Below are 22705 nucleotides of genomic sequence, written 5' to 3'. Positions count from 1 at the left end.
ATATCGAGGATGCATCTTACTTAAACAGCATCATTACTCATCAATTCAAGTGAATGTACATGAATAAGCTGCTTTAACCAAGCCAATACAAAAAACATCAAACACAGGACCAGTAACATGGAAGACATTACCATAAGATTCGATTTCTTCAACTTCACTCCTTGTCCACTCAAACCCTGAACTCTCCTGTCTGACTGTTTTAACCATCTCACTGTTGTTCAAACCAGACCCCTTTGAATGGTCATCTCCATGTCTGTTCTGCTTCTCCATCTCTGAACTCTCGTCCGGTGGGGAGCGAGACAAGCTGAGTGACCGTGTTGGTTCATTCAAGTACAGATCATCTGCAGTGGGGACACTCTCAGACAAGCCGTTGCTCACCCCAGCCGACTGACCCATGGTTGGGGCTGTAACCGTAGCTGTAGCCATGGCTGTAACCATGGAGTCCTTGCTAGTGTCCTTGCCAGAGGTCATGCTGGGCTCTATGCTAGGTTTCTTGTTGGTGTTGTTGTTGTCGAACCTGCTGGTAGTGTCCGAGTCACTTGCTGCACTGTTGGAGGCATCACTGCGGCCTGTATCACTGAAGTGGGAACCCATGGCCTGGAGCCAGTTGGGGCCGTAGTGGTCACGCAGCATCTCGACAGTCTGTCGTGTGCTTACATGGTCTGCGAAGTAGCCTCCCTTGGTTGAACCTGTATGCACAATGTGTACTTGTGTCCATACATGGCAATAATTTCATGTCAGCTGACAATGTTCATCATGCATACACACTCATATTACTTCATTACATCATATTTGTGAATAATGCAACTCCCACCATCTTGATACAAGGGATGGGATACAGAACTGAATGAACTTTGAAACATATCATAATTTGTTCACTGAAGTCACAGTTTTGGATCAGGGCAGCAACTGATTTTCTGCCCACAACCGGTAGAATGAGATGATGCGACTGTCAAAAAACTGAGACAAACTGAACTCCAGTGAGCTTGAGTAATAATAAGCTATTTAAGATACTACTACTACTACTACTACTACCACCACCACCACCACCACAACAACAACAACAACCAAAATACAGTGGAGGCTGTCAAAACGACACTCGTCAGGGTTGATGAAACAATCTAGTTTGGGCAGTGTGCCGGATTGTAGAGCTGACATGGTTACCTCCGACTTGAAGTGAACCAGTTTTGTCACTGTCAAATACATTGTTGTATTGCAACAAAACATGTCAACTCACTAGTTTCATGTACAAGTATAGCCATGCTGAACTAAGATTAAACTGTCTTTGCAAGCAACCATGTAATGTCAACACAGGATTAATTTGTGACAATACACATTCGGCCAACTCCTCGCTAAGTGCCGAATTAGACAGCACTGATTACTGTTTAAACGTATTCAGGCGGCTAAATTTATACCAACATCCGGAATTGACAGCGGCTGAATTGCGGAGACTTCAAATGATGACAAATGTACTAGACACAGATGGGACTGACATTTCATGCTGTTGCTGACATTCTGGCAGATTGGACAGCTGCTGGTTTTGACAGCTTCCACTGTAACAAGAACCACAGAGTCTACACTGAAACATTACATGGACTTCAAAACATGCAGCCACAACCAACATGAAGTCAAATAAGCATCAGCTGTGAAATCATCTTCAAAATGTGAACAAACATTGTGGCTATTCACTGACAGTATTATAATAAAGCAGTGCCATTGTCTGACTAAACCTACTGTAAGATCCTTCCGGAGATGACACCTCAGTAGTAGATGAATCCATGTCCACTATCTCTCTTGCACGTTTATTTCGTCTCTTCCCCTTCTTTTTTGGACCTACAGAAATTGAGGTAGCAATACCATCCGAATCGTTGAAACTGAACTCTCCTGAATCTGTATACTCGCGGAAACGACTTCCTTGGGTTATCACACTGTGAGCAAGTGAGGATGGTCGGCGAGAGGATGGTTGCCGGGAAGAATTCACAAACTGCATCCGTTGTCGAGCAGCCTGTGGAAGGAAAATGACACATATACTATAGGGTGTGTGATGAATGCCTTCAAACCCTGCAGTCTAACGCATTAAATGACACAGTCTTCTTCAGTTAATTATCTGCTGGGCAATCCAGTTACAATACTTAATAAGTTAATAGAACATTCAAGATGGTCTGGGCCAAATGAAACATGGAAGTAAACCCTGTAACCTCAAGATGATGGTGGTAGTTGAAGTGTTGCATCTAGGAATTACCTGATTCCCTCCACCACAACACTATGATTAGCAATGATTTGTTATGTTCGGTTCTGACCTGGAAACATCTTTAACATATACCTTGGCACACTGACATCAAACAGCAAATTAATTTGGGGCTGTGATCAGAATTAATGTAATCAATCTTAAAACAAGGTGAGCCTATGTCTACACCACGGTATTGCAGGCATGTTGTGGACACTGCAGGATGAGGTGATTTAACTCTGACAGTATCCTCATCATCATTACTGAGCATACTTACAGAAATTTCAGAAGGTGACAACTTCTTTCCATCCAGTTCAAACTGAAAAATATGTCAATGATTCTCAAAATGGTTCTTAAAGTTTATGTCAGGAATCAAACTGTACATTGCTAATTCTTATCAGCTTGTAGGATCAAGACAAACCACCCAAATTCCACATGTCAGCACCATCAACTGGTATAATCTAGAACAAAGGTCAACAGCCATAGGCAGTGGTTATATCATCCTTGACAGCAACTGCGTAATAACTTACAGGCCATCAGAAATAACCCCCCTTTAAATTCTGTCAATCTTGATTGAGAAATCCAACATTACATGGAACATCAGCATTTCCTATCCTCAATAAGAACCTCACCTGTGTGGTGAGAACCTGACGTGACAAGCAGCCTGTGGTGAGGACTCTGTGTTCCCTGTGGTAAGCAATGGGATTACCTACAGTCTTCAGCTGAAACAAGCAATTGTTTAAGCAACATGCACATTCAGCTTGATATTCTATTGTTAAATGCAGCAATCATAGATATTACACAAATGTACAATGGCTGACATGCATAAAAAGGCATGTCATATGAATCTCTCACAGAGCATTTATTTCTTCCTGCCTGATGAAAGTGATACTGCAGAATTACAGACTGCATAACATATACCCACTACAAAACAAATACAAAGTTAGCTGATAAGGTTTAACGCCAGATTCTAACTTCAAAAATGCAGTTTGTAAAGATTCAAGTCTGTTGGTAACAGCACACAACAGAAACTCTCAAGATAGCAACTCTAAACATAGCAATTGTGAAGCAGACGAGACTTTGGACCAGTGAAAATCAAATCTAAACCAAACCCAATAGAAGTTCCCCATTCCCTACAGCAAATATGGTACTTGAGCAGGAAGTCCTTACCCGGTACAACAGGAGGAGGTTGGAGAGGGCTTGCAGGCACTGATGGTCAGCAATACAGTTCTCAGACACATCCAGTTCCTGGAGGGCAGTCAACTCTTCCACGCCTGTACAGATGATACATATAATCTTATCTTAGCTCACACGTAAATGTCATTTTTTCATTGGGTAAGCGTTCTTCTATTATGTCCAATGTATTCCACTTACAAGCAAGGTATATTTCAATGAACCCTGTCTCCTATGGCAACTCATTCGGTACTTTGTGGTAGTATTTCTTTATCTTCAATCACAAATTACCAATGTTTCGCGAAAGCAAATCAATGGAAGGGAAACATCTCTAAGTCTGTTTTTCTTGTGTCATTTGCAAAATCTAGCCATGGCTACAAATAGATATGCCTTGCATTCCAATAAATAAACTTTGACAAAACATTCATTGATTCAAACGTAGTCCCTGTGAATACTTAGAAGGGGAAAACCAATGCTGTGACCTTACTAAGACAATACCTGCGGGAAAAACAGCAAGATGCAAGATACAAATTGTTTGATTCACACAGGTTGGCTGAAAAGTATGATCCCATACTACGATAAGATAAATACATTGTTCAATATTCCTCAGGGCTCATGTGTTGACATACCCATGATGCTTGTTTATGTTCCCCTCATCCTTTGGGCTCAGGGAACATGAAGAAACATAGAGGGTACATGAACCCATGCCTCCCTCGTGACCAGTGAACAACGTATAATAGATCATAGCCACACAACAGATAATTCAACACTGCAAGAGAGAAGCTTTCTCTACTCATATCCACCCAATTTTCAGAAATGAGTGGCCTTGCATGTCACTGTTATAAGCAATTATCAGTTGTAAAATTGTTATTTCAACTTTAATGACAGACTGTTTAAATAAACAATACAAGCTGTGTCATATCTGTTATTCAACAAATGAATTGATGTTAATAGACAAATTGTAAGGTTATTGATTTCTTACATATCATACATAAAAAGAATTTTTTTGCATAAATTATGTACATACAAGGTTTCTTGACAATTATTGACAAATGTTAGTGTAGCAACACCAACCTGCAATGTTATCAAGATTGTTATTCTTGATAATGAGGGTCCTGAGCTTCGCCTTGCAGGTGATGGAGAAAGTGGGTAGTGATGAGAGGCAGTTGTAGCCCAGGTTGAGCCACTGCAGCTCTGTCAGGTACTGAAACAGACAGACACTGTCTACAGTACATATCTTGACACGGTATACTGGCACTTGAGATAGTCTACTGGCACATTAAGACACATTGTCTACATAGATAGACAGTCTATTGGCACATTCAATACATAGATAGACAGTTTACTGGCACATTCATATACACTGTCAACATAGCTAGACAGTCTACTGGCACATTCAGATACATTGTCTGCATATCTAGGCACAGTATACTGGCACTTCAGACAGTCTACTGTGACATCAGATGCATGGTCTACTGCCACATCAGACACATGGTCTACTGCCACATCAGACACACAGTCTATTGGCACATCAGATGCATGGTCTACTGCCACATCAGACACACAGTCTACTGGCACATCAGATGCATGGTCTACTGCCACACCAGACACACAGTCTACTGGCACATCAGACACATGGTATAATGCAACATCAGACACATGGTCTACTGGCACATCAGACACATGGTCGAATAAGCCTTCAGCAACCCATGCTTGCCATAAAAGGTGACTACGCTTGTTGAAAGAGGCAACTAGTAGGATCAGGTGGTCAGAGTTGCTGTCTTGGTTGACACATGTCATTGGTTCCCAATTGCACAGATCGATGTTCATGCTGTTGATCACTGGACTGTCTGGTCCAGACTCAATTATTCACAGACTGCCTCCATATAGCTCAGCTCACACTGCTGAGTGAGGCATAAAAGTACACCCACTCATTCAGTCACTCTGACACATGGTCTATTAGCACATCAGACACATGGTCTACTGGAGCATCACACACACAGTCTACTGGCACATCAGACATACAGTCTACTGGCACATCAGACACACGGTCTACTGGCACATCACACATACAGTCTGCTGGCACATCAGACACATGGTCTATTGGAACATCATAATCAGACACCTGGTCTACTGGCACATCAGACACACAGTCTACAGGAACATTAGACACATGGTCTACTGGCACATCAGACAGTCTACTCCCACATCAGACATACAATCTACTGGCACATCAGACACACAGTCTACAGGAACATCAAACACACAGTCTACTGGCACATTAGACACATTAGACACATGGTCTGCTGGCACATCAGACACACGGTCTACTGGCACATCAGACACACGGTCTACTGGCACATCAGACACAGTCTACTGGCACATCAGACACATGGTCTGCTGGCACATCAGACATACAGAAATAGTCTTATGCCACATCCATCATACATTCTGACAACTCAAGAAGTTCATATATAGTTGGTGGTCTTTCTCAAACGATGGCAAATTGGGGATTCAGTATCTGGCAATACTTATGAGTTGAGACAATACATTCTCATTGCTGTAAGGTACAGTCACTTAAGGACACCTACCTCTAGGTTTTTGTCTGCCCTCTCTAGCTGATTGTGGCTCACATCGAACACTTCTAAACATGGCAGTAATCTCTGAAATTAGGATATTTTAACAAGATCAGCCAAGATCACCCACCTCACCATTTACAAAACAGCTTAGTACAACATGATAGGGGGTTGCAAATTCAGACTTTTCTCTGATTCAAATGATGCAAATTCTATATAAACAAAACATCTCTACACTGACACAGAGTACACTACTGAAGGTACATGCACGTATGTTACCAGCAGCATGTTAAACTACAACACCACCAACTTGTCACTAACTTACAAGTGATCCATCCAGACTCTGAATGCCATTGAAGCTGAGAGATGCAGACTTGAGTTGTGGCCAGGACATGGGAGCACTCATGTCACCACCACATGTCTCGAACAGCTCCTGTGCATTACAAGATTTCAGAAAATAAACATCAAATCAAAGAATTGTTCCCAAATATTTCACAGGACAAACATATTGTAAGATCATGAAAAGTCAGTATGATCATGCATAAGAAAGATAATACTTCACACACTGCGCCCATGTGGGGAACTGAATGTGGGTTCCCGGTGTGACAAGCAAACGCCTTAACCACTAGGCTACCCCATCAACTGACACTGCTACAAACACTGCTTTTAGTTTTACAATGCTATTGATGTTGCTGATACCAACCTGCAGGTGCATGAGACTGCGAGATACGATGACAGTGCGCAGCTGCCCCCGCAGTACCTGTAAACCTTCTATCATATGGATGGGGACCTTCTTCACCTCCAACAAAGTCAAGCTGCGGAACCGATGTATCTGAATCGCACCTTGCATTGTATTCGAGCCATGCATCAACTGGAAATACAAGTGAAATTACAACTTTGCGATTTTACCAAACACAAATGACAACAGGACATTTTGATGTTGAGGAGTTTGTAGTCACAAGTGGGGATCCAATCCTTTGGTATGACAATCACTGACATGAAAATAGTTTGTCCCCTGAGCTACCCTCCATTCCCCTACTAAGTTGATATTGGAGCCGGTTTGGTGTACAACATACTTGCAAAGGGTATTTCTGTCTTTGTAAAGGGTATTTCTGTCTTTACTATCTGGAAGATGAGGTGCTTCAGATCTTCAACTGCCAGAGAGTGGAGTCAAAGTGCCCATGCCCTGTTATTTCAATTAATGTAGCGGACTATTATAAAACGTTGGCATTGCCACATCATTTAGTTTGCTATGAGCTATTCCTGTAGAAAAGTTTTCTTTTTCTTTTTAAGTGAGTGAGTGAGTATGGTTTTATGCTACTTTTAGCAATGTTCCAGCAATATCATGACAACTGATACCAGAAATGGGCTTCACACAAAGTACCCATAAAAGTTGAACCCGGATCTTCAGCACGAGGAGGAAACGCTGTAACCACTGGGCAACTCCACAGCCTGTTTCTTTTTAAGAATGTGCACAGTGAATACAATAGCAAAGTATAGTATTCCACACCATCACTTTGATTATTTGAGTAAGCTAAGCATTCACCGAATCTGCTGGTATTACATGGGTTACAGTCACCAAACGGATGAGCAGTGTGACAAATGTGTGATGGACATGTGTAAATAAACACTTATATGACTTGACAAAGTACACAAGTCAAACACTATATAACAGCATCATTATTGAAAACCCTTTTGTGGATAACTAATTTGAGAGAGGCTCTTTTTTGTTTGTGATTGTTTCTGAAAAATACATGTCCATTTAAAAAATATCTGAGAATGCAGTTTTTTCCAAAGGACATTACATGATTTAATGATTAAAAGTACTACCACTAAGTATAGAATTCTAAAGCATGGAATATTTGTTATATATATACATCCCATGAGTTATGAGGTTGACAAAATAGACATTTCATAAAACAAATGATATTCACCTGTTCACCTAAGTCACAAAATGATAAGCAGTATTATATTCTAAAATTGTCCTGAGAAATCTCAACAGATCTTTTCCAATATCATGCTAACTAACATACCTGGTACTTGTTCAATAGTAAAACATGATAAACTCACTTTGATGGCCACCGTTTTAGATATAAAATCCCGCAGGAATTCCACATCCTCTTTCCAGGCAGCAGCCTGCCGGTTGATCTTGTTGAACGTTGCTGCTGATGCTGCCAGCCCCATACTCTCTGTGTCACTCAGTCGGCGCATGGATGTACCCAGCATTCCCAGACTTTGTGTAGTGAGGGACAGCTTACCCTCACCTTGCAGAATCTTGTCTCCTGGAAGCATAAGTTGTATGGTTAGCATGTCTTGAATCACAAGGTAGCATCATTAAAGGCACAGCGTCACACATTTTTCACAATATTTTGGCCTAAACATGTATGTATTAAGGCACATGCACTCACTTTAGCTTCTTGTTGATGCAATAAAAGACTTATCATACCTTATGACTTGCCTGAAATCGATAACTGAAAATGGTTCCAAACAGTGAACACTTGCCATAGCTGGAATGTAATCAATTGCTCCACACTACATCAGAGTTGTCAGTGTTTGCTGAACTCGTTTCAATCACCAGTGTTGAGAGTTGGGTTTTTGCAAAGAGCACCCCAAGGGACATAACTCGATGGGTGTTGCCTTGAAAAAATGTTTGGTAGAGGGCGCAAAAATTGATTTAATGCAACGTTGCATTAATTCATTCAAACTTTTCAATTCAATATTGTATTCTAGATATGCAGTGATTTTTTCTCAAATACATTATACAACAACTTCCCTGTGAGCTGACAGTAGTATTGGAAGAAATGCATGATTTTATTTTAGAGGAGTGTGGTGTGAAATAGAGCCTTTAACAATGAGTGAGTTAAGTAAGTGAAAGTTCTACATTGCACCTGCATTATTTCAGCCATATAGTGATGAGCCATAAGAAGAAGTCCCCTCACAACATTGAAGTAATAACACTTTGACTACAGTCTCTAGAAAGATGAATAACCAAGACAACTTTCCAGTGAGTGAGTCAGTGAGTTTGGTTTTACACAGCAATATTCCAGCTATATGACAGTGGTTTGTAAATAATCAAGTCTGGACCTGAAAATCCAGTGATCAACAGCATGAGCATCGACCTGCGCAACTGGGGACCAATGACATGTCAACCAAGTCAGCGACCCTGACCACCCGATTCAGTTAGTCGCTGCTTAAGACAGTCGCCTTTTGTGGCATGCATGGGTTGCTGATGACATACTCTATCCCTTATCTTCACAGGTAGACAACTTTCCAGGTCTAGATAGGATCATATTTACTATTTATACACATGCACATATCAAACACTTCATAACTAGCAATGATCAGACATGGTGTCACTGTCAAACACTGGTCTTGTTTCGGTGATACTTTTTAAAAAATAAATGAGGGTGTTCAGGTCAGTCAATAAATGAATCTCGACCAGACAATCCAGTGATATATATCAAGAGCATTGATCTGGACAATTGAGATATGACATGTCAACTGAGTAAGGAATAAATGAGAAGAAATGTTTTACGGTTCATTCTAAGATGCTTCGGCGAAAGATCAAGGGCACCGACAATACTTTATCAGACGATAATGTGCACTTTTTTGTATTACGTCACAATGTGTTGACATCACTGCGCCATTCCAGCCTGCCCCCTCGTAATCGAACTTTTTTGCATTACGTCACAATGTAACCGACGTCACGATGGATGTCAGCTGCCATCGCCTCGTACAGCATTCCACAGTAAACGGCTTCGTCACATCCCGTTTCTAGGTTTGCAGTTGCACCACACAGCCAACATCACTGTGCAAACATTACGTTTATGTTTTCTGACGGATAAAATGTCTCATATTTCGACTCAAAATCTTACTGAGGCACAGTAATGTTGGCAATGTTTACATTCCCACAATGCAATCGTGGAATGTCGCTTGACTTGTCAGCTTCCTCTGAATGTGCTGATCTAAACTTTCGTTGGTAGTAGAAATGAGGCAGTGTATGGTTTAAGAGAATCACGGATGTAATTAAAATGATCTAGAGAAGATATTTAACCCAAACATAAGCCATCACCAAACTGTTCATCATTTGTTTTTCTAGTAATCTTTGTCATAACGTAGGGGGCTGACACGTTAAAAGAACAGCGCGTCAGTTAGGCCTGTGCGATGATTCTTAATTTAGGTCACAGACACCATTGTTTGTTTTCTGCCATTGATTAATCGAAATTAGGCTTAGAAGTTATTGAATACGGCATCTTAAAAAAGAAACACAGTTCGCTCTACCACCATGTATAGTGTAATAAAGCACACTTTCGGCCTGAACTATTATAACGTTAAAGCACACGGACGCAAGCATCCTCGTGCTTTAACTATAATAGTTCAGGGCGAAAGTGTGCTTTATTACACTATACATGGAGGTAGAACGAACTGTATTTCTTAAATAAAATATACCCCACAGAACCATGTGTTGATCATGGAATGTAACACTGCTAGGTGAAAATCTCAGAAGGGGTCCTCCCTGAGTGTATTATTGTCCCTGCAGTGGCTTACTGTATGATAAACAACAGCTATATGCTATTTCTTGTATGATCTCATAGGTTCTCATAGATCTCTTTGATTTATTGAGCTTTTCATTTATAATCTACAATACCTTGACAAATGTTGCTACCAGATCATGCATATTGTGTGATAATCTACCCACAGCCAGTTCAATCTCTGAATATTTGGGTAGCTTCATACTGACAATGAATGCTCACCATTCTTCCTTAGCAGTCGACACAAGCTTGATAACACCTCCTGCTCTCTCTCTTCTTCTGAAACTGGTGCTTTCCTTCGCCTCATCATCCTTACCCATCTGCTCACAAAAACCTCCTATGAAAACCTGACACCATGAACATGTTCAAAATGCTTTAGAGAAATATATTTCAAAGAACCTGTTTTAGAATGTACAGTTCGGCATCATACACGTGAAAGGACTGCTCGAGAATCCTTGTGCAAGTAGAATATTATGAAATCATAGAGAACTGTTTCAGAATCAAATATTAGCAAAGTTCCCTATTTTTTATGGGGGAAATACAAGGTACTTGTGACCATTCACCTTAATTATTGTCTCATGGGTACATATCTTTATGCCACATCTGACCACTTGTTTTACCATTTCACATAACCTTTTTGCTGGTTTAGTGAGCATAAAATCGATCATAAACGAACGAGACAGAAAAAGTATGATGATACTAACATAAAACCAAGGAAACTAGGATTAACAAAATTTATCACTGAACTCTCAGTTCGACCATTCAACGAATCGGTTACATGATGAAAGATACTTCATCAATGTTAGTTTTACGAAATTTGTCGGGCCGATGTACAGATTTTATTCCTAACAAAATGTTAACAAGCTAGAGCCTAGAACTATTTCGTCGTGTTTGCCCTAGTCCCCAGTTTAAATTAAAAACACACCGAATCTCCAGTCTACCGCTCCTCAACGGCATTTCGCTCATATTTTCAGTGATAACGTGAATTCCTAGTACTGGCTTTGTGAAAATCGCCGACGGCTACACAACCTGTTGTATTGACATTTATCGTATACATTTTATGTCATTTAGAAAGTGGGGATTCTCAAAGCGTTTGTGGTTTTGATAATCAAAATTTTACCCCATCACATTCTACAAAACAACATTCTTTTATGGGGGGAGAGAACAAATTATAACTCTCTATTTACATGTTATCATCTGCTACATAATGGAAATAACATCGGACAACTCTTCACGTAAACATTGCATGTGACTGAACCGGAAGTAGTAAGGTTGTCCGGAGTTTAAACTGGTTCCTGGTTTTCTTTGCGCGCGCCACCTTGCGACAAAGCTATTGAGACGATGTCCAGTTTAAATAGAGTTGTGTTATTTACAAAAAAAGTTTCTCTATTAAAACAGAAATAAATATTTCGGTATTTGATTGGCCATTATTGATGGACATTAGACAATACTACAATCACTATATGAATATGATAAAAATACGTTACGTTTTTCAAGGTCATACTCCGGCGCAGTGGCGATAAGCTGGGCCCCGTCTCACATAGTACAACATTGTGCGCAAAGGGAGCCAGGAACCAGCTTAGGTAGGAACGTGAAGGTCAATGACGCAACAAAAGGTCATATGCTCACACTTCCGGTCACGTCCGAATGTCAAACAGGGAGCGTGGTGAGTTACGAAAGGATCCTGAAGGTGTCTGCCATTTCGAAATAACTACATATTCAGATAGTCTGGTAGGACCGATCAGGTGAGTTATGATGTCCATTTTTGCTTGAAAATGTACATGCTGAAACGAAACACTCCCGAGACGATATGCCTCAAAATTGAGAGTATCACCTCAGTGAAAACACAACCAAACCCCAAACAGCTGATTTCAGTCGGTTTACTGTTAGAGGATTAATGTAAAGTATGAGGCAGTAATCACGTATCTTTTGAAAATACCATCCATAAAGTTGGTTTGTGACAGTCAGTAACATATATGTGTCATTTATACACTTGATTTATAAGAAAATATGTTGAATATCTCCGAATTAGTCAATGGAAATGATTTTTAGTCAATAATACCAGGGATAATCAACAACAGGGACAGGTGACTCCCTTGCTTTCTTTGCTACTTGTACTAATTAACGTAGGCCTCGTCATGCTCCAACGCACACAGTGACTTGGCTCATTTCTAGCGCAACTTCAGCAGTGTTTAACAGAACTTCAGCCAGTTTATTGTATCAGTCGGAATTTTACAATGAATTATGAATGAATTATAGTAAGAATTAAGAGCAAGAATTATACGTGAATGAATGAAAAAAAATAAAGAAAAAAGTACATATGTGAATGAATGAAAGAATAAATGATACACAAAGGCCACCCCTCCCAAATCATGTTTGAGAACGCAAAAGTATCACTAGAACACATGTGTTAACATCAACTATCCTGTTAGAAATATCTACTTTGAGATGTTTTTGTTTACATTAATAATTAATTTATAATTAGATATCTTATTGCATGTGGGGAATGGCATGGACATTAACAAAATGTTAACTGACACTGTCACACACCCCTCAGAAACAGACAGTTTTTCTAAAATCATAAAACTATCACTGTTACTTGCCAACACCTTTCACCTGATGGTATATTCCCTTAAAAAAAATTAAAGGTGTATGTGAAAGAAGTTTTAGAATAATAACTAAAACACTCGAAAAACGCAGTGTAGTATTTCAATGGCTGATCAGATCAAATCAGTGCTATGTCAAATTTTTCACACACCTCAAATACGCCCTAGCATGTTCTTTTAGATGATGAAACTATCACTATTACTTGCAAACACGCTTCACCTGATAGTATATTCCCCTCATAAGAATGACAGGTGTATGCAAGAGATGTATTTGAAGCAGTAACTAGGAACGCTCAAACAACGTCTTGTATTTCACTGGCGGATCAGAACAGATAGGCGATATGTCATATTTTTCACACACCTCAAATACACTGTAACCATTTTTCTGAGTCATAAAACTATCACTCTTACGTGCAAATACCTTTCAAATAAAGGTATGTTTCCCCTCTAAAAATTAAATGAATGTGTGAAAGAAGTTTTATCAACTTAATTTAGTCAATCTTTGCAGTGAATTGAGAATGGAAGCCAGTGAGCTATAACATACCGACTTGAAACTACAAATCTACTGTCCCAATACTGACACTAATAACAATTATTTGACTTAAACTGAAGTGACAAAATAGGTTTTCAGTTGTAGCAATACTCAGTGAATGTAATCAGCTGTTGAAAATAAACTGGGCTCAATCTTAAATTCTAAGCTGACATCATATTGTCTACACTGGTCACGTGACGAGGCGAGGCATACGTTCAGTGGCTTTTTGATGAGTTTCTTCTCCCTCTCTGTATATACTCCCTGATAATACCAAGCAGTAATCACTTGACTAAGAAGGTCTGTATTCTTATATATAGTTTCAGAATCATGATTATGTCCATCATCATTATCATTCATTTCAAAACATCATTATTTTCACTCACTAATTTATGTTAATTCCTGGAGGAGGATTTGTACGCAATTGCAGATTGTTGCAGTGCCTTACGTAACATGACTACCCATGAACCTGCCTGTGGTAGTCATCCTTTGAATAGATGAAATTGACCTGGTTCAAATCTTACAAACTATCTAGTTGTGATGGTAGAATATTTACAGTTTAATTTAATGTTGCACAGTCGCTGATTGTCTTCGCCATGCGGGGGGTCCAAGGTCATTCCGACATGCGATGTTGACCATGCTATGTTGATCAAGTTACAGTCTCTGCTGAAGGTTTCATACTCGGGGGATTATTGGAATCATCTAAAGCATAGACATACGTTTTTCAGTGCACGTTTTAAGTGGGATTTAGCGTCATTCTTAATTGTATCACATTTTGACAGCTGTTGGAGGTGTGGCCTCCTTGTCATTCATTCCGGATCATGTGACTTCCGGAATACGTTGTTTACAAGTTGGATCAAGTTCCGGTTGCTGCAAGTTCATACAGTTTCCAGTTTCAAAGTTTATTGTACAGTTTAATTCATTTAAGAGCCCAGGGTCTCAATCAGGACTGCCATACAGCATTGCAAGACTTCTACAACCACGAAGACACAGTGTGTCAAGCAACATATCCAGTCCTGATGACAGTCCAGGTGACAGTTTCGAGATCGTGTATTTTCAGTTTAGTGCTCATTAAATAAAATCGTTTTTGGAACTTTATCTACTTGTTGTGTGATCCTTCTGCATATTGCCAGTTTCTTCATTCTTTGTATGCTAGGTCCTTGTGATATATTTTCACTGAACTTCGTCTCCGAACTCTGGTATTTATTTTGTCACATTTTGTGACTGGTGACAGCATCCATTATGTTTGTGTAGTTTGTCTACTAGAATTTTGACTAGTCCTTGGTCGTTCCGTTACAATATTATTCCTTCACTGAAAACTTGGACCCTCATAAATGACCCACTCTACTGTCCATCCTGTCTGCAGAAGCTTTTATTTCATCAAATTTGTCTGCAGTGGTCAAATGTGACTTTCTTTTTGTCATTGTCCTCTCTGTTTCAGATAAATGCCAGACAACATGTCAACAGATGCAAAACGTGTGGAACCCCCACAATGGGAAGATTCAGTGAAGGCAGAAACTAAATTATGGCGGAAGGCCAAAGAAGCACCATTTGTGCCAATAGGTAGGTGAACATCAGTTAAATTGTCACAATGAATAAATAAATGATTTTCATCCGTGACCATCCTTTTGATTACCATGTACCCTTAATAGCTATGTTTAGAGGCTTCATATATGTAGTCTCACCAAATTCAGACTTCATGTGTTTAACAGTTAATGTACAACAAATGTTTCAAAAGACATTCTCATAATACCTCTCTTTCCCTTTTTTGAAAATTTCATATAAAAGTCTAAGAAGCCATGACGGCCTACTGCTTATGACATCCTATCTGATTTTGTGTATTTATGGTAATACATGTTAGAAACAGTCACTCAGATTAAGTGCTGAGGAACATCATTGCCAACATTGTTACTTTCCAAACTTGAACAAGCATGTTTTCAGGCAGTTTGATATTGCAGAATATTGAACAGAAAGCTGCAAGTCAAGGCTGTGTCAAGTCCATTTTATCGTGCATGTACATCTGGGAAAAACTTGAAAGTTATTTCTGCGGGCTGCAATATTGCTTTACACCATTGTAGTGTCATTTTAGCACATTGGTACCTGAACTACAAATAATTACAAGTATCAGTGCTATGTACTGTATGTAGGACATATAGAGCATCACTTGATGTTACTAGTTGTACATATGTCAGTGATACATGAAAGTGACTTTGACAAAAGTAGTCTTACACGTTTTATTCACTTCCAGGAATCCTTGGCCTACTGGGTGCAGTCACATATGGAGCGGTGATGTATAAGAATCGAGGACGAATGTCCACATCAGTATACATCATGAAGTTTCGTGTCATTGCTCAGGGCATGGTGGTAGGAGCCATGACAATAGGCGTCGGTGCCACCGTTCTGCCTGGTCTGTGGAAGAAGTATGTCTCGGATTCAAAGAGTGGAAGGGAGAGCTGATGACAGATATCCCAGGACTGTTAAATCAATGTTTGTTTATACCATGTAACTTAGAAATGCCAATTATTTATTGTGACAAATCCATTCTGTAATACCTTTCATCATCAAGGTATATCATGGCAACAAATAAAGATGTTTACATCAGTCTGGCTGAATCAGGGACCAGTTCCACAGAGTAGTCATATTGCTAGGAATGTCGTAAGTCTGTGTTACAGTTTGGGAGTTACGATGATCTTAGCACTACAATCACTGTGTGAGATGTGGTCAGTGCATTGATTTACTAATGAAAAGTATCAGCATTGTATGATTGAACAGCTCTCAATGGGACAATGTAATTACTGGTTAATCAACATAATATACTGAAGCATTGAAACCAAGGAAGTAAGATACTGTACATGTATCAAATATATTCTGGTAGTGTGTGTGTTGTGGATTTGTAGTCTGCTTGCCAGTAATGGCAGTTTCTACTGGCCTGCTAGCCCAGGCCAGCTTTAATAGAGGTACCCTCAGGGCTGGAAGAATTTCAAACATACTTGACGTATCACTATTGTGAAACGTCTGATTTTCTTGATTAATTTCCATCTTTGCGTTTGTACATGTGTGAAAAGTGATGTTGCTGACTGTGAGATGTGCCAAGCATTCATTGTTTCTCTCATGTAGTTGTAACTGATCAACTGTAGAAGAAAGCGACAAGGGTGACGACCAGGTTATCTAGATAGGTGTGAATGTTATGTAAGCAGATGCACAATTGCTCTCTGCTCATATAGCCAGCCAGGTGAAACTACAGTATTTTGTTGTTTCTAATAAAATTGTAATAGGATCATTTCTGTTGTGACTTGATGGGAGTCTATGTGCACAAAGTGATTATCATAGCTGTTATACTTATAATTTTAATCAGGGTGTTGTTTCTTTCTTGATGAGTCTCAGGTGGATATGACTGCAATGGAAATGATGCTTAAAAAGAACATATCGGATAAGATATGTAATATGTAATTTTAACTAAGATTTCCACTTCAAGAAACTCAGGTTATGTTGAATCCATGAAAACATATTTAGTGAAATTCACTATTCATCTTGTCATTAAGATTTTGTACAAAAATACATGTGAGAGTGGAAATTTATTTATTTAACCCAAATCTTTAACTGTTCACATGCTTTTGTTCCATATATTCAGGATGTATGAATCCTCTTAGCTGAGGTAGTCATGATTATAAGTGTGTTCTATAGACTTATAGATACACCTTTTAAACTGATTGTCATTACATTGTCTAACTATTGTATTAATCCCATGCTGATCCTAGTCCTTGATGGCTTGTGTCCATCATGTACAGATTTATTGTTTCAAATAAAAATAAATGATCAAAATAAACGTTTCAGGTGATAATTTTGAAATTACAGAAACATAGGATGCATTAGTTGTGCAAGGACTGGTGTCTGCCACCACTTTACATAATTTATAATAGAAGAACAGAATATGAAGCAACTGACAGTGGTCATATTTTGTTTATTGTTTATACTCATGGAAACAAATAAGGGAACACAAGAAAGTACAAGTGTACCTTTATTACCAAAGTTTCACCCACTAAGCAACACATACCAGGTGAAGAAACCTGGAAAAGAAAAAAGGAACACTTATACTTTCATGTGTTCCCTTATTTGTTTCCATGAGTATATTTTCATTTCTGTTGCATTTTAAGAAAGATGATGCTAAAAGCTTCAGGTGCATGACTCCCATGGCATCAGGTTTGAGAATTGTGCAGCGTGACAGAACATGGTATACTCTTTCCTTAGGAATATACAATTATGGAAGGATCATAAGGAATCATATTAAGTGATAACCTATGAAAAATGTCTAATGTTAAGGATGTCAGTGTTAAGGATCAGATTTGTGATCCCCTCGCGATCATTTCAAGTATGTTGTATGTTCATGCCACAAACTTATCTTAAAAAGGGAAGACATTTTATTTAAATATTCTTTGTGTATTGTAGAGTGTAAGCATGCTGCACTATCAAATTTCATGACATTCACAATGTAAGGCACATGTGTATGTCAGATGAAGCACTTGAATTTCCAGGAATTTTCTCCCATACAAATATTCTAAGCTTGATGATGAATTTTAATCTCAGGGTTCATCAATGTATTCAACTGCATAATACTGCTGAATTAATATTTTTCTAAAACCTTAATCTTGGACCTCCACTACAGTTGTGTTAGTCTGTGATATGGGGAACTGACGGAGTGGTCTCCCATGGTTTGTATATACATGTAGTGCATCCATTTTTTTATGATGATGCTTTGAAGACTTTCATTGGTATGTAGACTGTTTGTTAAGCTTCCGGCACTGATCAGAGTTGCACTTCTCAGCATGTTGAATGTTTAAAATAGCTACCAGTGAAACAAAATAATGTTTGAAAGTTTCCCGAAATTGTAATCACTCCTTTCAAGGTAGAACCCAATAAAATTTTGACCAAACCGTACATGGTGGTATCATCGTCATGCATCTATCATTGTGTACCTCAAAATCAAATTCTGAGTAAGCCTGTGTTTCGCCTGAAGTGTGTGAATGTCAGTTGCGAGTCTTTTATTTTATGAAGTATTTTCAATTTGTTAACCTGGCTAGAAAGAGCATAATGGCCGTTAATCTTTCAATGCAGGTTTTGCTTTGTTAAAATATGTGATGACACAGTGTTGTGTAAAGTTTAAGGTGGAATAAAAGCAATGTAATTAAGAGGTGGTTGTTTTCTGTAATTTACTTGACTCGTGCAATGATGCTTATGAAAATAGTTTGGGGCGGTGGGGTAGCCCAGTGGTTAAACCGTTCGCTTGTCACGCCGAAGAGCCGTGTTCGATTCCCCACATGGGTACAATGTGTGAAGCCCATTTTCTGGTGTCCCCCACCGTGAATATTGCTAAAAGCGGCGTAAAACTAAACTCACTCACTCGCTCACTATGAAAATAGTTTCATATTTGGCCTTTTTTGCAGTTGTTTATATTTTGGAAAGTGGATCTGATATTTTCCCTTTTGTTTACAACTTGAATTGATGGCAGATCGACAGGTGAGGTAATAGTGGTAGTGGTAATAATGTTTAGTTATATCATTTCTCCCGCATACAAGATTACGATTTTCTGTACATTAACGGCGTATATTAACAGTGCTGTTTGAAGTATGTCTCAAAACGTTTTTCAGTATCCTCATATGTATAATATCTATGGTCAGTGGGAAATGTGACGAAATGTGACACATTTTTTTATGAAAAAAGATTCTCATTGTATGTAACGTTTGCTAACCACACACGAGCAATGCACCTTAATTGCAAATACTACAAGCCACAGTCAACAGTTATGGATCCCCCTTCTCTCGCAGTGACAACACACGGTTTGCGCTAAGTTACTTTCAGTGGACAATTCTGTAATACAGATTTAGAAATGTTAACTCCTGTTTGTGTGGTGTTCCAAGAAACAGAGCATGACTTATCAAGCTTTTGTGAGTTCTTGTGTGGCATGTCTCCTGACATACCAAAACACCATTAAATAATTACTTGTCATGGCATACGAAGACTAACGTGTAAAACATAAATCAGCTTTAACGAATGTCTATGCTTCAAGGTAGAGAAGATTCTTCGTGAATTTGGGTCTGTTTGGATACCTTGAGGACATTTATCCTGTTGTGCGTTACTTAACCACGGTCAATCAAACAACATCCTCGATATCAAAGTCGCGCCTCTGCCTAACATTGTGAACTGTGACCTGTTAACTATGACCAAACCACTGAAGATCCGGGTTCTAATTCGCCCTCAGCAGCCCATGCTTGTCTTTAGAGGCGACTAAAGGGATTGGGTGGTCAGGCTCAATAACTAGGCTGACACATGCCACCGTATTCCAGTTGCCTCGATATTCATGCTGTTGATCACTTGATTGTCTTTTCCACATTCGATTATTTACACACTACCCTCTTGAAGCTCGAATATGGCCAAGTGTGGTGTTTAACATCAAACAAGCAAACGAAGACTCTGCCAAACGTCTTAAATGTCTGTCGAACTATTTACATACCTATCGAAGTCGTGTGCCTATTCCTAATACCGTGAACTATGATCTGAATTGCCCATGCGCAACTGTAGGTCTGTAACTAAATACTAGCACAAAACACTGTTGTGTCCATGATATCACAATGACAGTAACAGCAATCACCGAGGAGGCGGAATCAATGCTGACTCACCACCAAACATGGTAAATATACTAAACAGCAGGAGAAGAGTTGAATTTTGCACTTCAGAATACATGCATACATATGTCATGTTCCCGGTCCGAGCATCGGAAACGTGCGCACTGATTAATTTAGAAAGTATGATAAAATCTGTTAAGAGGGCTTAACATTCATGATCAATATATTAATGAAACCAATTCCACTTGCCATGAGGAATTTCAAAGCGCTCAGATGTCCCTCATTTACTGAATTAATGCAATAGAGCAGGAGCTCTACAGGTAACTTTGCCTGCACCCACATCCCGTTAGACGTGTCAAACGGGATCGCAAAAGTTATATAGTTATTCGGTGACGTGACAATGTTGACAATAATTGTGTATATGTTTACTCCACTTTATTTCAGAAATACACCACACGGAAGACACCAGCGACGGATCTACAGTTTAACCACGCGGTGAAACTCGAATCCAGGCATGACGAGCGAACGCTTTACCACTGACCCTTAAACCACTTGCACGAAAAATGTCATATACCACATTATCTGTCCGCGCCCATGACATCGTTTTGAAGAACGGGTGACAATACCGACCTCCGCATCTCGTCACTGAACCTCATCACATTGTCCTCTTATGCACACTACATCTGGCTACATGAAATGAACTACTAATTACATTTATTCAGGAAAAGATGGTAAACTATGACGTTCGAATGAAAGCTGTGAAATCTCCGTTAAGTGATTAATCAACAATAGTGTTTAGTTACATCCGTATATATGTGTGGTCTGTGTCAGATGTTGGCAACCAGTATGCCAGAGTGGCGGAATACTGTTTATGTCCTGTTGTTAGAAGGGCACCTGTTGCGTCGCCAACAGATAACAGGCGCTTGCCATTAGCTCACCTCAACGAAGGATTAAAGAGCTCTAGTAGCACACAGAATGGTTTTGCTAGATTGTTGTTTAAAACTACCACACTCAGCAATATTCCAACGGTCAGTCAGTAATGGAGGTTGGACCAGACAATCCAGTGATCAACATCCAGCTCATCGATCTACACAGTCGGGATACGATGACTTGTTCAACCAAGTCAGCAAGCCTGAATTCCCAATCCCTTTAGTCGCTTCTTACATTGACGACAAGCATGGGTTACTGATGACAAGTTCAAACTCGGTACCAGTTCGAATTGAATTGATACCCCAAAAGGATGCTTAAAGGTGCATTAATTCGTCTGTGTTTCACGCGTGACTTGACAGCTATGACGAAGGTACCTCCAGAGATTTAACACTTGGGCAGGACAGCTGTAGCTGTGAGATCGCTCTGTGACATGGGGTCACTGACTGAACGATTGGTTGCAAGGGGATCCTAAACCCAGCAAATCACTACCGGATGGGAACGAAGAACTGAACAAAACAATTTGTTGGTCAGAATGGGCGTCTTGACTGAACAAACTGCTGATTTGTTCATAATGAAAGCCATTTTAAGTGATGAACACACTGTGGGATGCGGATTTCCGCTAATATTCCATTCACGTTAGGGCGCGCCAGCTTGATGAAAGATAAAACCTTGCAATGATGGAAGTTTGCCATTTCTGTGAAACCCTTCAAGGTAAAATGGGCTATTTTGCTGACAAACTTAAAACCCTAATTCAGGTCTGGGATTCAAACCACGAACTTTATCTGTCCCCACTTGGTGGCGCAACTCTGTTCGGCGAATGACGACGCCATAGACTAATGCACAAGCTCCCACTCTATACAGATTTATCAAGCAAAAGGAAAGGTTTCGGGATAACTCTTGTCGAGTTTCTAGGTCTACCACGCCTCGAGGTACACTTTAAACTTAACATGAGGGGTCAGAAGTCGGATATAGTTGGTACTCGTTTGCCTTCTCCCATTGTTTAGTCTTATCCACAAGTGCATATGTTTGGAGAAGGTGAGCTACAGTGTCTGCTATTCTGGCTACATCCTGCTTTCATACGTCGACTCTCAATAATTGGAAAGAAGCGCATGGTCACAGGAAAACAATCGACCAGGGCATTTATGAATGGGGAGGCTGGAGAAGACAGTGAATTTCGTCTTCTGTTGCAGAGCAATACGTCAAAATGAAACATCGTTTATATAGTTTCTGATCCGTCCACTGTGAGGACTCCAGGACAGAGAAGCTCCATTCTATCCTGTTTTTGTTCTGCCAAGCAGGGTTGGTTCGAACAAAGTGGATCGTGTGTTCTCGTATCCCCACGGCGTGGACTGGTACTCATTATATCAACCACTAGGTTATCTAGGTTATCACCGTGGAGTGATATTGTTAAGGCCTACATAACACATCCACTCGAACTCTTCACATTATTCATTGACTCCCGTAAGGTCATCGTGCAAGTACAGGGCTTGTGTCAGTTTAGGACACAGCTGG

General features: G+C 39.7%; 2 protein-coding genes across 4 annotated transcripts in view; one reads left to right on the top strand and one right to left on the bottom strand.

Moving 5' to 3' along the window:
* Positions 1–11782, bottom strand: part of LOC137298099 (serine/threonine-protein kinase 11-interacting protein-like) — a 28941-nt gene extending 17159 nt beyond the window's left edge. The window contains exons 1-12 of one of the 2 annotated variants that reach the window (XM_067830177.1): positions 11696–11782; positions 10731–10828; positions 8047–8258; positions 6680–6847; positions 6302–6409; positions 5992–6063; positions 4475–4604; positions 3398–3501; positions 2860–2949; positions 2505–2546; positions 1735–2005; positions 132–689 (exon numbers count right to left, since the gene is read on the bottom strand). In XM_067830177.1, the coding sequence (XP_067686278.1) occupies positions 132–689; positions 1735–2005; positions 2505–2546; positions 2860–2949; positions 3398–3501; positions 4475–4604; positions 5992–6063; positions 6302–6409; positions 6680–6847; positions 8047–8258; positions 10731–10818 (1843 nt within the window). In that variant the 5' untranslated portion in view covers positions 10819–10828; positions 11696–11782. Of the gene's footprint in view, positions 1–131; positions 690–1734; positions 2006–2504; positions 2547–2859; positions 2950–3397; positions 3502–4474; positions 4605–5991; positions 6064–6301; positions 6410–6679; positions 6848–8046; positions 8259–10730; positions 10829–11433; positions 11537–11695 lie in introns of those variants that run through there. The other variant, XM_067830176.1, reaches the window with a different exon arrangement.
* Positions 11783–12144: 362 nt separating this feature from the next.
* On the top strand, positions 12145–18825 carry LOC137298900 (HIG1 domain family member 1A, mitochondrial-like). Of its 2 annotated transcripts, none has more exons than XM_067831265.1 (3): positions 12145–12253; positions 15085–15206; positions 15892–18825. In XM_067831265.1, the coding sequence occupies exons 2-3, from the start codon at positions 15089–15091 to the stop codon at positions 16098–16100; spliced, it is 327 nt and encodes a 108-aa protein (XP_067687366.1). In that variant the 5' UTR covers positions 12145–12253; positions 15085–15088; the 3' UTR covers positions 16101–18825. The 2 variants fall into 2 exon arrangements, with proteins under 2 accessions (XP_067687366.1, XP_067687367.1); XM_067831266.1 differs by lacking the exon at positions 12145–12253 and adding an exon at positions 14650–14674.
* The last annotated feature ends 3880 nt before the right edge of the window (positions 18826–22705 follow it).

This window comes from Haliotis asinina, chromosome 10, assembly GCF_037392515.1.
Source record: "Haliotis asinina isolate JCU_RB_2024 chromosome 10, JCU_Hal_asi_v2, whole genome shotgun sequence".
Taxonomy (NCBI): Eukaryota; Metazoa; Mollusca; class Gastropoda; order Lepetellida; family Haliotidae; genus Haliotis; species Haliotis asinina.
This window is presented reverse-complemented; position numbering and strand designations above follow the sequence as displayed.